This window comes from Mobula birostris, unplaced genomic scaffold (assembly GCF_030028105.1).
Source record: "Mobula birostris isolate sMobBir1 unplaced genomic scaffold, sMobBir1.hap1 scaffold_2267, whole genome shotgun sequence".
Classification (NCBI taxonomy): domain Eukaryota; kingdom Metazoa; phylum Chordata; class Chondrichthyes; order Myliobatiformes; family Myliobatidae; genus Mobula; species Mobula birostris.
Genome location: NW_027275315.1, coordinates 46,953 through 62,641, shown reverse-complemented (window position 1 = coordinate 62,641; position 15,689 = coordinate 46,953). Strand labels below are relative to the sequence as shown.

The 15,689-nt window shown below is 62.9% G+C and overlaps 1 protein-coding gene across 1 annotated transcript in view; it reads right to left on the bottom strand.

The window, feature by feature from the left end:
- Window positions 1-650: 650 nt before the first annotated feature.
- Window positions 651-15,689, bottom strand: part of LOC140192710 (uncharacterized) — a gene marked incomplete at its 3' end in the record, with an annotated part of 28,842 nt that continues 13,803 nt past the window's right edge. Inside the window, exons 11-17 of the mRNA XM_072250225.1 lie at window positions 15,223-15,279; window positions 13,839-13,895; window positions 9,555-9,611; window positions 8,958-9,014; window positions 4,948-5,004; window positions 2,204-2,260; window positions 651-707 (exon numbers count right to left, since the gene is read on the bottom strand). Coding sequence (XP_072106326.1) covers window positions 651-707; window positions 2,204-2,260; window positions 4,948-5,004; window positions 8,958-9,014; window positions 9,555-9,611; window positions 13,839-13,895; window positions 15,223-15,279 — 399 coding nt within the window. The remainder of the gene's footprint in view (window positions 708-2,203; window positions 2,261-4,947; window positions 5,005-8,957; window positions 9,015-9,554; window positions 9,612-13,838; window positions 13,896-15,222; window positions 15,280-15,689) is intronic.

Sequence of the window (15,689 nt, the reverse complement as noted above, 5' to 3'; positions counted from 1 at the left end):
GTAGGGACCACAAGTAGATTGGGAGAGTTGTAGCGACCAGAGGGAGACGGGGAGAGGCGTTGGGAACAGAGGGAGACCGGGAGAGTCGTAGGGACCAGAGGGAGACGGGGAGCGGCGCAGGGACCAGAGGGAGACGGGGAGTGGCGTAGGGACCAGAGGGAGACGGGGGGAGGCGAAGGGACCAGAGAGGGACAGGGGGAGGTGTTGGAACGAGAAGGGGACAGGGAGAGGCGTAGGGACCAGGTGGGGGCAGAGACAGGGAGAATTCTAGGGACCAGAGGGGGTCAGGGAGAGGCGTAGGGACCAGAGGGCGACAGGGAGAGTCGTAGGGACCACAAGTAAATTGGGAGAGTCGTAGCGACCGGAGGGAGACAGGGAGAGGCGTAGGGACCAGAGGGGGTAGGGAGAGGCGTAGGGACCAGAGGGGTATCAGAGCGATGAGAAGGAGTGTAGAGGGTGAGATGGGTCACCAAGACGGGGAAGGGTGTAGGGTGGGAGGGGGTCATAGTAATGGGGAGAGGTGTAGGAGACAGTGGGTGTTACAGAGATGGGGAGGGGTGTAGTCACCGGTGGGGGTTATAACGAAGGGGAGGATTCTACAAGACCGGACGAGTCACTGTGGGAGAGACGAGCCTCCCAATACCTCTCACCTGCTGTTCGTGTATCCTGCGTGGTAACATTCGTCACCTGAGTCGGTTCTAAGGATCCTGCGTAATGAATTGTGGAAAAAAAACAGTTAGAATGATCCCTGGATGTGTCTGGAAAATGTTCGGTTCATGCTGAGGGATGGTTGGGGTTGTTAGGTAGGAGGTGATAGCAGAGATTTGGTTGGGTATAGGGTCCGGAGAGTGTCACAGAGATGGGGAGGGGTGCAGGGTCCAGAGGTGGTCACAGAGACAGCGAGGGGTGTAGGGGCTGGAAGGAGTCACAGAGACGGGGAGGTGTGCCGTGGCAGAACTGTGCCACATGGACGGGGTGGGGTGTAGAGACCAGAGGGCTTTTCACCGAGACAGGGAGGAGTGTCATCACGAGAGGGGGTCATGGAGACAAGGAATGCAGGAACCAGAGGGGGGCAGGGAGAGGCATAAGGACCAGAGGGGTACAGGAGGAGGCGTAGGGACCGGGGGCGGGGGGGGACAGAGGGAGGCGTAGGTACCGGGGGGGGGGACAGGCGGAGGCGTAGGGACAAGAGGGAGACCGGGAGAGGCGTAGGCTCCAGAGGCGGGGAGGGAGAGGCGTAGGGACCAGAGGGTGACAGGGAGAGTCGTAGGGACCACAAGTAAATTGGGAGAGTCGTAGCGACCGGAGGGAGACAGGGAGAGGCGTAGGGACCAGAGGGGTACAGGAGGAGGCGTATGGACAAGAGGGAGACCGGGAGAGGCGTAGGGACCAGAGGGGGGCAGGGAGAGGCGCAGGCTCCAGAGGGGGGCAGGGAGATGCGTAGGGACCAGAGGGGGACAGGGTGAGGCGTAGGGACAAGAGGGAGACCGGGAGAGGCGTAGGGACCAGAGGGAGACCGGGAGAGGCGTAGGCTCCAGAGGGGGGCAGGGAGAGGCGTAGGGACCAGTGGGGTACAGAGGGAGGCGTAGGGACCGGGGGTGGACAGGGGGAGGCGTAGGGACCGGGGGGGGGGGGGACAGGCGGAGGCGTAGGGACAAGAGGGAGACCGGGAGAGGCGTAGGCTCCAGAGGCGGGGAGGGAGAGGCGTAGGGACCAGGGGGGTACAGGGAGAGGCGTAGGCTCCAGAGGGGGGCAGGGAGAGGCATAAGGACCAGAGGGGTACAGGAGGAGGCCTAAGGACCAGAGAGGGACAGGGGGAGGCGTAGGGACCAGGTGGGGGCAGAGACAGGGAGAATTCTAGGGACCAGAGGGGGTCAGGGAGAGGCGTAGGGACCAGAGGGCGACAGGGAGAGTCGTAGGGACCACAAGTAAATTGGGAGAGTCGTAGCGACCGGAGGGAGACAGGGAGAGGCGTAGGGACCAGAGGGGGTAGGGAGAGGCGTAGGGACCAGAGGGGTATCAGAGCGATGAGAAGGAGTGTAGAGGGTGAGATGGGTCACCAAGACAGGGAAGGGTGTAGGGTGGGAGGGGGTCATAGTAATGGGGAGAGGTGTAGGAGACGGTGGGGGTTATAATGAAGGGGAGGATTGTACAAGACCGGACGAGTCACTGTGGGAGAGACGAGCCTCCCAATACATCTCACCTGCTGTTCGTGTATCCTGAGTGGGACCTGTCGTCACCTGAGTCGGTTCTGAGGACCCTGCGTAATGGATTGTGGGGAAAAAACAGTTAGAACGATCCCTGGATGTGTCTGGAAAATGTTCAGTTCATGCTGATGGATGGTTGGGGTTGTTCGGTAGGAGAGGATAACAGAGACAGAAAGTGTACGGTCCGGAGAGTGTGACAGAGATTGGGTTGGGTTTAGGGTCCAGAGGTGGTCACAGAGAAAGACCAGAGGAAGGGAGAGGCATAGGGACCAGAGGAGGACAGAGACAGGGAGAGGCGTAGAGACCAGAGGGGGACAGGGAGAGGCGTAGGGACCAGAGGGAGACAGGGAGAGGCGTAGGGACCAGAGGGAGACAGGGAGAGACGCAAGGACCAGAGGGGGACAGGAAGAGGCGTAGGGACTAGAGGGGGGCAGGGAGAGGCGTAAGGACCAGAGGTGGACAAAGAGAGGCGTAGGGACCAGAGGGAGACAGGGAGAGGCGTAGGGACCAGAGGGAGACAGGGAGAGACGCAAGGACCAGAGGGGGACAGGAAGAGGCGTAGGGACTAGAGGGGGGCAGGGAGAGGCGTAGGGACCAGAGGGAGACCGGGAGTGTCGTAGGGACCACAGGGAGACCGGGAGAGTCGTAGGGACCAGAGGGAGACAGGGAGAGGCGTAGGGACCAGAGAGAGACAGTAGGAGGTGTTGGAACCAGAGGGAGAACAGGGAGAGGGGTAGGGACCACAAGTAGATTGGGAGAGTCGTAGCGACCAGAGGGAGACGGGGAGAGGCGTTGGGAACAGAGGGAGACCGGGAGAGGCGTAGGGGACCAGAGGAGACGGGGAGCGGCGTAGGGACCAGAGGGAGACGGGGAGTGGCGTAGGGACCAGAGGGAGACGGAGGGAGGCGTAGGGACCAGAGAGGGACAGGGGGAGGCGTAGGGACCAGGTGGGGGCAGAGACAGGGAGAATTCTAGGGACCAGAGGGGGTCAGGGAGAGGCGTAGGGACCAGAGGGTGACAGGGAGAGTTGTAGGGACCACAAGTAAATTGGGAGAGTCGTAGCGACCGGAGGGAGACAGGGAGAGGCGTAGGGACCAGAGGGGTACAGGAGGAGGCGTATGGACAAGAGGGAGACCGGAGAGGCGTAGGGACCAGAGGGGGGCAGGGAGAGGCGCAGGCTCCAGAGGGGGGCAGGGAGAGGCGTAGGGACCAGAGGGGGACAGGGTGAGGCGTAGGGACAAGAGGGAGACCGGGAGAGGCGTAGGGACCAGAGGGAGACCGGGAGAGGCGTAGGCTCCAGAGGGGGGCAGGGAGAGGCGTAGGGACCAGGGGGGTACAGAGGGAGGCGTAGGGACCGGGGGTGACAGGGGGAGGCGTAGGGACCGGGGGGGGGGGGGGACAGGCGGAGGCGTAGGGACAAGAGGGAGACCGGGAGAGGCGTAGGCTCCAGAGGCGGGGAGGGAGAGGCGTAGGGACCAGGGGGGTACAGGAGAGGCGTAGGCTCCAGAGGGGGGCAGGGAGAGGCATAAGGACCAGAGAAGGGCATGAGGGGGCGTAGGGACCAGAGGGGGACAAGAGGAGGCGTAAGGACAGAGGGGGACAGGGAGAGGTGTAGGGACCATAGGGGGACAGGGAGAGGCGTAGGGACCAGAGGGGGGCAGAGGACAGGGAGACACGTAGGGACCAGAGGGAGACCAGGAGAGTCGTAGGGACCACAAGAGACCGGGAGAGACGTAGGGACCAGAGTGGGATAGGGGGAGGCATTGGGACCAGAGGGGGCAGAGACAGGGAGAAGAGTAGAGGCCAGAGGGGGTCAGGGAGAGGTGGAGGGACCAGAGGGAGACCGGGAGTGTCGTAGGGACCACAGGGAGACCGGGAGAGTCGTAGGGACCAGAGGGAGACAGGGAGAGGCGTAGGGACCAGAGAGAGACAGTAGGAGGTGTTGGAACCAGAGGGAGAACAGGGAGAGGGGTAGGGACCAGAGGGGGTCAGAGAGAGGCGTAGGGACCAGAGGGAGACAGGAGAGGCATTGGGACCAGAGGGGGCAGAAACAGGGAGAAGTGTAGGGACCAGAGGGGGACCGGGAGAGTCGTAGGGACCACAAGTAGATTGGGAGAGTTGTAGCGACCAGAGGGAGACGGGGAGAGGCGTTGGAACAGAGGGAGACCGGGAGAGTCGTAGGGACCAGAGGGAGACGGGGAGCGGCGCAGGGACCAGAGGGAGACGGGGAGTGGCGTAGGACCAGAGGGAGACGGGGGGGAGGCGAAGGGACCAGAGAGGGACAGGGGGAGGTGTTGGAACGAGAAGGGGACAGGGAGAGGCGTAGGGACCAGGTGGGGGCAGAGACAGGGAGAATTCTAGGGACCAGAGGGGGTCAGGGAGAGGCGTAGGGACCAGAGGGCGACAGGGAGAGTCGTAGGGACCACAAGTAAATTGGGAGAGTCGTAGCGACCGGAGGGAGACAGGGAGAGGCGTAGGGACCAGAGGGGGTAGGGAGAGGCGTAGGGACCAGAGGGGTATCAGAGCGATGAGAAGGAGTGTAGAGGGTGAGATGGGTCACCAAGACAGGGAAGGGTGTAGGGTGGGAGGGGGTCATAGTAATGGGGAGAGGTGTAGGAGACGGTGGGTGTTACAGAGATGGGGAGGGGTGTAGTCACCGGTGGGGGTTATAACGAAGGGGAGGATTCTACAAGACCGGACGAGTCACTGTGGGAGAGACGAGCCTCCCAATACCTCTCACCTGCTGTTCGTGTATCCTGCGTGGTAACATTCGTCACCTGAGTCGGTTCTAAGGATCCTGCGTAATGAATTGTGGAAAAAAAACAGTTAGAATGATCCCTGGATGTGTCTGGAAAATGTTCGGTTCATGCTGAGGGATGGTTGGGGTTGTTAGGTAGGAGGTGATAGCAGAGATTTGGTTGGGTATAGGGTCCGGAGAGTGTCACAGAGATGGGGAGGGGTGCAGGGTCCAGAGGTGGTCACAGAGACAGCGAGGGGTTGTAGGGGGCTGGAAGGAGTCACAGAGACGGGGAGGTGTGCCGTGGCAGAACTGTGCCACATGGACGGGGTGGGGTGTAGAGACCAGAGGGCTTTTCACCGAGACAGGGAGGAGTGTCATCACGAGAGGGGGTCATGGAGACAAGGAATGCAGGAACCAGAGGGGGGCAGGGAGAGGCATAAGGACCAGAGGGGTACAGGAGGAGGCCTAAGGACCAGAGGGGGACCGGGAGAGGCGTAGGGACCAGAGGGGGGCAGGGAGAGGCGTAGGGACCAGAGGGGGTACAGGGAGAGACGTAGGCTCCAGAGGGGGGCAGGGAGAGACTTAGGGACCAGAGGGGGGCAGGGAGAGGCATAGGCTCCAGAGGGGGCATGGGGAGGCATAGGGACCAGGGGGGGTACAGGGGGAGGCGTAGGGACCGGAGGGGGACAGGGGGAGGCGTAGGGACCGGGGGGGGGGGACAGGAGGAGGCGTAGGTACCGGGGGGGGGGACAGGGGGAGGCGTAGGGACCGGGGGGGGGGGACAGGGGGAGGCGTAGGGACCGGGGGGGGGGAGGGGGAGGCGTAGAGACCGGGGTGGGGGGGACAGGGAGAGGCGTAGGGACCAGAGGAGGACAGGGAGAGGCGTAGGGACAAGAGGGAGACCGGGAGAGGCGTAGGGACCAGAGGGGGACAGGGAGAGGCGTAGGGACCAGAGGGAGACAGGGAGAGGTGTAGGGACTAGAGAGAGACAGTAGGAGGTGTTGGAACCAGAGGGGGGCAGGGAGAGGCGTAAGGACCAGAGGGGGACAGGGAGAGGTGTAGGGGCCAGAGGGGGACAGGGGAGAGGTGTTGGAACCAGAGGGGGACAGGGGGAGGCTTAGGGACCAGAGGAATACAGGGGGAGGTGTTGGAACCAGAAGGGGACAGGGAGAGGCATAGGGACTGGGGGGGGGCAGAGACGGGGAGAATTCAGGGACCAGAGGGGGACAGGGAGAGGCGCAGGGACTAGAGGGGGGCAGGGAGAGGCGTAAGGAGCAGAGTGGGACAGGGAGAGGCGTAGGCACCAGAGGGATTCAGGGAGAGGCATAGGGACCAGAGAAGGGCATGAGGGGGCGTAGGGACCAGAGGGGGACAAGAGGAGGCGTAAGGACCAGAGGGGGACAGGGAGAGGTGTAGGGACCATAGGGGGACAGGGAGAGGCGTAGGGACCAGAGGGGGGACAGGGAGAGGAGTAAGGACCAGAGGGGGGCAGAGACAGGGAGACACGTAGGGACCAGAGGGAGACCAGGAGAGTCGTAGGGACCACAAGGAGACCGGGAGAGACGTAGGGACCAGAGTGGGACAGGGGGAGGCATTGGGACCAGAGGGGGCAGAGACAGGGAGAAGAGTAGAGGCCAGAGGGGGTCAGGGAGAGGTGGAGGGACCAGAGGGAGCCCGGGAGGGTCGTAGGGACCACAGGGAGACCGGGAGAGTCGTAGGGACCAGAGGGAGACAGGGAGAGGCGTAGGGACCAGAGAGAGACAGTAGGAGGTGTTGGAACCAGAGGGAGAACAGGGAGAGGGGTAGGGACCAGAGGGGGTCAGAGAGAGGGGTAGGGACCAGAGGGAGACAGGAGAGGCATTGGGACCAGAGGGGGCAGAAACAGGGAGAAGTGTAGGGACCAGAGGGGGACCGGGAGAGTCGTAGGGACCACAAGTAGATTGGGAGAGTTGTAGCGACCAGAGGGAGACGGGGAGAGGCGTTGGGAACAGAGGGAGACCGGGAGAGTCGTAGGGACCAGAGGGAGACGGGGAGCGGCGCAGGGACCAGAGGGAGACGGGGAGTGGCGTAGGGACCAGAGGGAGACGGGGGGAGGCGTAGGGACCAGAGAGGGACAGGGGGAGGCGAAGGGACCAGAGAGGGACAGGGGGAGGTGTTGGAACGAGAAGGGGACAGGGAGAGGCGTAGGGACCAGGTGGGGGCAGAGACAGGGAGAATTCTAGGGAGGGGCAGAGACAGGGAGAATTCTAGGGGACCAGAGGGGGTCAGGGAGAGGCGTAGGGACCAGAGGGCGACAGGGAGAGTCGTAGGGACCACAAGTAAATTGGGAGAGTCGTAGCGACCGGAGGGAGACAGGGAGAGGCGTAGGGTCCAGAGGGGGTAGGAGAGGCGTAGGGACCAGAGGGGGTATCAGAGCGATGAGAAGGAGTGTAGAGGGTGAGGTGGGTCAGCAAGACGGGGAAGGGTGTAGGGTGGGGAGGGGGTCATAGTAATGGGGAGAGGTGTAGGAGACGGTGGGTGTTACAGAGATGGGGAGGGGTGTAGTCACCGGTGGGGGTTATAACGAAGGGGAGGATTCTACAAGACCGGACGAGTCACTGTGGGAGAGACGAGCCTCCCAATACCTCTCACCTGCTGTTCGTGTATCCTGCGTGGTAACATTCGTCACCTGAGTCGGTCTAGGATCCTGCGTAATGAATTGTGGAAAAAAAACAGTTAGAATGATCCTGGATGTGTCCTGGAAAATGTTCGGTTCATGCTGAGGGATGGTTGGGGTTGTTAGGTAGGAGGTGATAGCAGAGATTTGGTTGGGTATAGGGTCCGGAGAGTGTCACAGAGATGGGGAGGGGTGCAAGGTCCAGAGGTGGTCACAGAGACAGCGAGGGGTGTAGGGGCTGAAGGAGTCACAGAGACGGGGAGGTGTGCCGTGGCAGAACTGTGCCACATGGACGGGGTGGGGTGTAGAGACCAGAGGGCTTTTCACCGAGACAGGGAGGAGTGTCATCACTAGAGGGGGTCATGGAGACAAGGAATGCAGGAACCAGAGGGGGGCAGGGAGAGGCATAAGGACCAGAGGGGTACAGGAGGAGGCGTAGGGACCGGGGGGGGGGGGGGACAGAGGGAGGCGTAGGGACCGGGGGGGGGGGGGGGGGGGACAGGCAGAGGCGTAGGACAAGAGGGAGACCGGAAGAGGCGTAGGCTCCAGAGCGGGACAGGAGGAGGCGTAGGACAAGAGGGAGACCGGGAGAGGCGCAGGGACCAGAGGGGGGCAGGGAGAGGCGTAGGCTCCAGAGGGGGGCAGGGAGAGGCGTAGGGACCAGAGGGGGGCAGGGAGAGGCGTAGGCTCCAGAGGGGGCAGGGAGAGGCGTAGGGACCAGAGGGGGGCAGGAGAGGCGTAGGGACCGGGGGTACAGAGGGAGGCGTAGGGACCGGGGGTGGACAGGGGGAGGCGTAGGGACCGGGGGGGGGGACAGGGAGAGGCGTAGGGACCGGGAGGGGGGGACAGGGGGAGGCGTAGGGACTGGGGGGGGGGACCGGGGGGGGGGGCGGACAGTGGGAGGCGTAGGGACCGGGGAGGGACAGGGGGAGTCGTAGGGACCGGGGGAGGACAGAGGGAGGCGTAGGGACCGGGGGGGGGGGGACAGGGGGAGGCGTAGGGACTGGGGGGTGGACAGGGGAGGCGTAGGGACCGGGGGGGGGTGGGACAGGTGGAGGCGTAGGGACAGGGGGGGACAGGGGAAGCGTAGGGACCGGGGAGGGGGAACAGGGGGAGGCGTAGGTACCAGAGCGTATCACAGCAATGCAAAGGAGTGTAGAGGGTGAGGTGGGTCACTGAGACGGAGAAGGGTGTAGGGTGGGAGGAGGTCATACTAATGGGGAGAGATGTAGGAGACGGTGGGTGTTACAGAGATGGGAGGGTGTAGTCACCAGTGGGGGTTATAACGCAGGGGAGGATTGTACAAGACCGGACGAGTCACTGTGAGAGAGATGAGCCTGCCAATACCTCTCACCTGCTGTTCGTGTATCCTGCGTGGGAACTGTCGTCACCTGAGTCGGTTCTGAGGACCCTGCGTAATGGATGTGGAAAAAAAACAGTTAGAACGATCCCTGGATGTGTCTGGAAAATGTCAGTCATGCTGATGGATGGTTGGGGTTGTTCGTAGGAGGGGATAACAGAGACAGAAAGTGTACGGTCCGGAGAGTGTGACAGAAATGGGCTGGGTGTAGGGTCCAGAGGTGGTCACAGAGAAAGATCAGAGGAAGGGAGAGGCATAGGGACCAGAGGAGGACAGAGACAGGAGAGGCGTAGAGACCAGAGGGGACAGGGAGATGCGTAGGGACCAGTGGGGCTCAGAGACAGGAGAGGCGTAGGGACTAGAGGGGTATCACAGCAATGCGGAAGGAATGTGGAGGGTGAGATGGGTCACAGAGACAGGGAAGGGTGTAGGGTGGGAGGGGGTCATAGTAATGGGGAGAGGTGTAGGAGACAGTGGGTGTTACAGAGATGGGGAGGGGTGTAGTCACCGGTGGGGGTTATAACGAAGGGGAGGATTCTACAAGACCGGACGAGTCACTGTGGGAGAGACGAGCCTCCCAATACCTCTCACCTGCTGTTCGTGTATCCTGCGTGGTAACATTCGTCACCTGAGTCGGTTCTAAGGATCCTGCGTAATGAATTGTGGAAAAAAAACAGTTAGAATGATCCCTGGATGTGTCTGGAAAAATGTTCGGTTCATGCTGAGGGATGGTTGGGGTTGTTAGGTAGGAGGTGATAGCAGAGATTTGGTTGGGTATAGGGTCCGGAGAGTGTCACAGAGATGGGGAGGGGTGCAGGGTCCAGAGGTGGTCACAGAGACAGCGAGGGGGTGTAGGGGCTGGAAGGAGTCACAGAGACGGGGAGGTGTGCCGTGGCAGAACTGTGCCACATGGACGGGGTGGGGTGTAGAGACCAGAGGGCTTTTCACCGAGACAGGGAGGAGTGTCATCACGAGAGGGGGTCATGGAGACAAGGAATGCAGGAACCAGAGGGGGGCAGGGAGAGGCATAAGGACCAGAGGGATACAGGAGGAGGCGTAGGGGACCGGGGGGGGGGGACAGAGGGAGGCGTAGGCTCCAGAGGGGGGCAGGGAGAGGCGTAGGGACCAGAGGGGGGCAGGGAGAGGCGTAGGCTCCAGGAGGGGGCAGGGGGAGGCGTAGGGACCGGGGGGGGGGACAGAGGGAGGCGTAGGACTGGGGGGGGGACCGGGGGGTGGGCGGACAGTGGGAGGCGTAGGGACCGGGGAAGGGACAGGGGGAGTCGTAGGGACCGGGAGAGGACAGAGGGAGGCGTAGGGACCGGGGGGGGGGACAGGGGGAGGCGTAGGGACTGGGGGGGGGGACAGGGGGAGGCGTAGCGACCGGGGGGGGGTGGGACAGGTGCAGGCGTAGGGACAGGGGGGACAGGGGGAAGCGTAGGGACCGGGGAGGGGGAACAGGGGAGGCGTAGGTACCAGAGGGGGGCAGGGAGAGGCGTAGGGACCAGGGGGTACAGAGGGAGGCGTAGGGACCGGGGGTGGACAGGGGGAGGCGTAGGGACCGGGGGAGGGGGGGGACAGGCGGAGGGCGTAGGGACAAGAGGGAGACCGGGAGAGGCGTAGGCTCCAGAGGCGGGGAGGGAGAGGCGTAGGGACCAGGGGGGTACAGGGAGAGGCGTAGGCTCCAGAGGGGGGCAGGGAGAGGGCATAAGGACCAGAGGGGTGCAGGAGGAGGCCTAAGGACCAGAGAGGGACAGGGGGAGGCGTAGGGACCAGGTGGGGGCAGAGACAGGAGAATTCTAGGGACCAGAGGGGGTCAGGGGAGAGGCGTAGGGACCAGAGGGCGACAGGGAGAGTCGTAGGGACCACAAGTAAATTGGGAGAGTCGTAGCGACCGGAGGGAGACAGGGAGAGGCGTAGGGACCAGAGGGGGTAGGGAGAGGCGTAGGGACCAGAGGGTATCAGAGCGATGAGAAGGAGTGTAGAGGGTGAGATGGGTTCACCAAGACGGGAAGGGTGTAGGGTGGGAGGGGGTCATAGTAATGGGGAGAGGTGTAGGAGACGGTGGGTGTTACAGAGATGGGTGAGGGGTGTAGTCACCGGTGGGGGTTATAACGAAGGGGAGGATTCTACAAGACCGGACGAGTCACTGTGGGAGAGACGAGCCTCCCAATACCTCTCACCTGCTGTTCGTGTGATCCTGCGTGGTAACATTCGTCACCTGAGTCGGTTCTAAGGATCCTGCGTAATGATTGTGGAAAAAAACAGTTAGAATGATCCCTGATGTGTCTGGAAAATGTTCAGTTCATGCTGAGGATGGTTGGGGTTGTTAGGTAGGAGGTGATAGCAGAGATTTGGTTGGGTATAGGGTCCGGAGAGTGTCACAGAGATGGGGAGGGGTGCAGGGTCCAGAGGTGGTCACAGAGACAGCGAGGGTGTAGGGGCTGGAAGGAGTCACAGAGACGGGGAGGTGTGCCGTGGCAGAACTGTGCCACATGGACGGGGTGGGGTGTAGAGACCAGAGGGCTTTTCACCGAGACAGGGAGGAGTGTCATCACGAGAGGGGGTCATGGAGACAAGGAATGCAGGAACCAGAGGGGGGCAGGGAGAGGCATAAGGACCAGAGGGGTACAGGAGGAGGCCTAAGGACCAGAGGGGGACCGGGAGAGGCGTAGGGACCAGAGGGGGGCAGGGAGAGGCGTAGGGACCAGAGGGGGTACAGGGAGAGACGTAGGCTCCAGAGGGGGGCAGGGAGAGACTTAGGGACCAGAGGGGGGCAGGAGAGGCATAGGCTCCAGAGGGGGGCATGGGGAGGCATAGGGACCAGGGGGTACAGGGGGAGGCGTAGGGACCGGAGGGGGACAGGGGGAGGCGTAGGGACCGGGGGGGGGACAGGAGGAGGCGTAGGTACCGGGGGGGGGGACAGGGGGAGGCGTAGGGACCGGGGGGGGGGGGACAGGGGAGGCGTAGGGACCGGAGGGGGGGGGAGGGGGAGGCGTAGAGACCGGGGGGGGGGGGGAGGCGTAGACACCGGGGGGGGGGGGACAGGGAGAGGCGTAGGGACCAGAGGAGGACAGGAGAGGCGTAGGGACAAGAGGGAGACCGGGAGAGGCGTAGGGACCAGAGGGGGACAGGGAGAGGCGTAGGGACCAGAGGGAGACAGGGAGAGGTGCAGGGACAAGAGAGAGACAGTAGGAGGTGTTGGAACCAGAGGGGGGCAGGGAGAGGCGTAAGGACCAGAGGGGGACAGGGAGAGGTGTAGGGGCCAGAGGGGGACAGGGAGAGGTGTTGGAACCAGAGGGGGACAGGGGGAGGCTTAGGGACCAGAGGAATACAGGGGGAGGTGTTGGAACCAGAAGGGGACAGGGAGAGGCATAGGGACTGGGGGGGGGCAGAGACGGGGAGAATTCCAGGGACCAGAGGGGGACAGGGAGAGGCGCAGGGACTAGAGGGGGGCAGGGAGAGGCGTAAGGAGCAGAGGGGGACAGGGAGAGGCGTAGGGACCAGAGGGGCAGGGAGAGGCGTAGGGACCAGAGGGAGACAAGGAGAGGCGTAGGGACCAGAGAGGGACAGGGAGAGGCGTAGGCACCAGAGGGATTCAGGGAGAGGCATAGGGACCAGAGAAGGGCATGAGGGGGCGTAGGGACCAGAGGGGGACAAGAGGAGGCGTAAGGACCAGAGGGGGACAGGGAGAGGTGTAGGGACCATAGGGGGACAGGAGAGGCGTAGGGACCAGAGGGGGGACAGGGAGAGGAGTAAGGACCAGAGGGGGGCAGAGACAGGGAGACACGTAGGGACCAGAGGGAGACCAGGAGAGTCGTAGGGACCACAAGGAGACCGGGAGAGACGTAGGGACCAGAGTGGGACAGGGGAGGCATTGGGACCAGAGGGGGGCAGAGACAGGGAGAAGAGTAGAGGCCAGAGGGGGTCAGGGAGAGGTGGAGGGACAGAGGGAGACCGGGAGTGTCGTAGGGACCACAGGGAGACCGGGAGAGTCGTAGGGACCAGAGGGAGACAGGGAGAGGCGTAGGGACCAGAGAGAGACAGTAGGAGGTGTTGGAACCAGAGGGAGAACAGGGAGAGGGGTAGGGACCAGAGGGGGTCAGAGAGAGGCGTAGGGACCAGAGGGAGACAGGAGAGGCATTGGGACCAGAGGGGGCAGAAACAGGGAGAAGTGTAGGGACCAGAGGGGGACCGGAGAGTCGTAGGGACCACAAGTAGATTGGGAGAGTTGCAGCGACCAGAGGAGACGGGGAGAGGCGTTGGGAACAGAGGGAGACCGGGAGAGTCGTAGGGACCAGAGGGAGACGGGGAGCGGCGCAGGGACCAGAGGGAGACGGGGAGTGGCGTAGGGACCAGAGGGAGACGGGGGAGGCGTAGGGACCAGAGAGGACAGGGGGAGGCGAAGGGACCAGAGAGGGACAGGGGGAGGTGTTGGAACGAGAAGGGGACAGGGAGAGGCGTAGGGACCCAGGTGGGGGCAGAGACAGGGAGAATTCTAGGGACCAGAGGGGGTCAGGGAGAGGCGTAGGGACCAGAGGGCGACAGGGAGAGTCGTAGGGACCACAAGGTAAATTGGGAGAGTCGTAGCGACCGGAGGGAGACAGGAGAGGCGTAGGGACCAGAGGGGGTAGGGAGAGGCGTAGGGACCAGAGGGGTATCAGAGCAATGAGAAGGAGTGTAGAGGGTGAGGTGGGTCAGCAAGACGGGGAAGGGTGTAGGGTGGGAGGGGTCATAGTAATGGGGAGAGGTGTAGGAGACGGTGGGTGTTACAGAGATGGGGAGGGTGTAGTCACCGGTGGGGGTTATAACGAAGGGGAGGATTCTACAAGACCGGACTAGTCACTGTGGGAGAGACGAGCCTCCAATACCTCTCACCTGCTGTTCGTGTATCCTGCGTGGTAACATTCGTCACCTGAGTCGGTTCTAAGGATCCTGCGTAATGAATTGTGAAAAAAAACAGTTAGAATGATCCCTGGATGTGTCTGGAAAATGTTCGGTTCAAGCTGAGGGATGGTTGGGGTTGTTAGGTAGGAGGTGATAGCAGAGATTTGGTTGGGTATAGGGTCCGGAGAGTGTCACAGAGATGGGGAGGGGTGCAGGGTCCAGAGGTGGTCACAGAGACAGCGAGGGGTGTAGGGGCTGGAAGGAGTCACAGAGACGGGGAGGTGTGCCGTGGCAGAACTGTGCCACATGGACGGGGTGGGGTGTAGAGACCAGAGGGCTTTTCACCGAGACAGGGAGGAGTGTCATCACTAGAGGGGGTCATGGAGACAAGGAATGCAGGAACCAGAGGGGGGCAGGGAGAGGCATAAGGACCAGAGGGGTACAGGAGGAGGCGTAGGGACCGGGGGGGTGGGGGACAGAGGGAGGCGTAGGGACCGGGGGGGGGGGGGGACAGGCGGAGGCGTAGGGACAAGAGGGAGACCGGAAGAGGCGTAGGCTCCAGAGCGGGACAGGAGGAGGCGTAGGGACAAGAGGGAGACCGGGAGAGGCGCAGGGACCAGAGGGGGGCAGGGAGAGGCGTAGGCTCCAGAGGGGGGCAGGGAGAGGCGTAGGGACCAGAGGGGGGCAGGGAGAGGCGTAGGCTCCAGAGGGGGGCAGGGAGAGGCGTAGGGACCAGAGGGGGGCAGGGAGAGGCGTAGGGACCAGGGGGGTACAGAGGGAGGCGTAGGGACCGGGGGTGGACAGGGGGAGGCGTAGGGACCGGGGGGGGGGGGACAGGGAGAGGCGTAGGGACCGGGAGGGGGGGACAGGGGGAGGCGTAGGGACTGGGGGGGGGACCGGGGGGTGGCGGACAGTGGGAGGCGTAGGGACCGGGGGAGGGACAGGGGGAGTCGTAGGGACCGGGGGGAGGACAGAGGGAGGCGTAGGGACCGGGGGGGGGACAGGGGGAGGCGTAGGGACTGGGGGGGGGGACAGGGGGAGGCGTAGGGACCGGGGGGGGGTGGGACAGGTGGAGGCGTAGGGACAGGGGGGGACAGGGGGAAGCGTAGGGACCGGGGAGGGGGAACAGGGGGAGGCGTAGGTACCAGAGGGGTATCACAGCAATGCAAAGGAGTGTAGAGGGTGAGGTGGGTCACTGAGACGGAGAAGGGTGTAGGGTGGGAGGAGGTCATACTAATGGGGAGAGATGTAGGAGACGGTGGGTGTTACAGAGATGGGGAGGGTGTAGTCACCAGTGGGGGTTATAACGAAGGGGAGGATTCTACAAGACCGGACGAGTCACTGTGGGAGAGACGAGCCTCCCAATACCTCTCACCTGCTGTTCGTGTATCCTGCGTGGGAACTGTCGTCACCTGAGTCGGTTCTGAGGACCCTGCGTAATGGATTGTGGAAAAAAACAGTTAGAACGATCCCTGGATGTGTCTGGAAAATGTTCAGTTCATGCTGATGGATGGTTGGGGTTGTTCGGTAGGAGGGGATAACAGAGACAGTAAGTGTACGGTCCGGAGAGTGTGACAGAAATTGGGCTGGGTGTAGGGTCCAGAGGTGGTCACAGAGAAAGATCAGAGGAAGGGAGAGGCATAGGGACCAGAGGAGGACAGAGACAGGGAGAGGCGTAGAGACCAGAGGGGACAGGGAGATGCGTAGGGACCAGTGGGGCTCAGAGACAGGGAGAGGCGTAGGGACTAGAGGGGTATCACAGCAATGCGAAGGAATGTGGAGGGTGAGATGGGTCACAGAGACAGGGAAGGGTGTAGGGTGGGAGGGGGTCATAGTAATGGG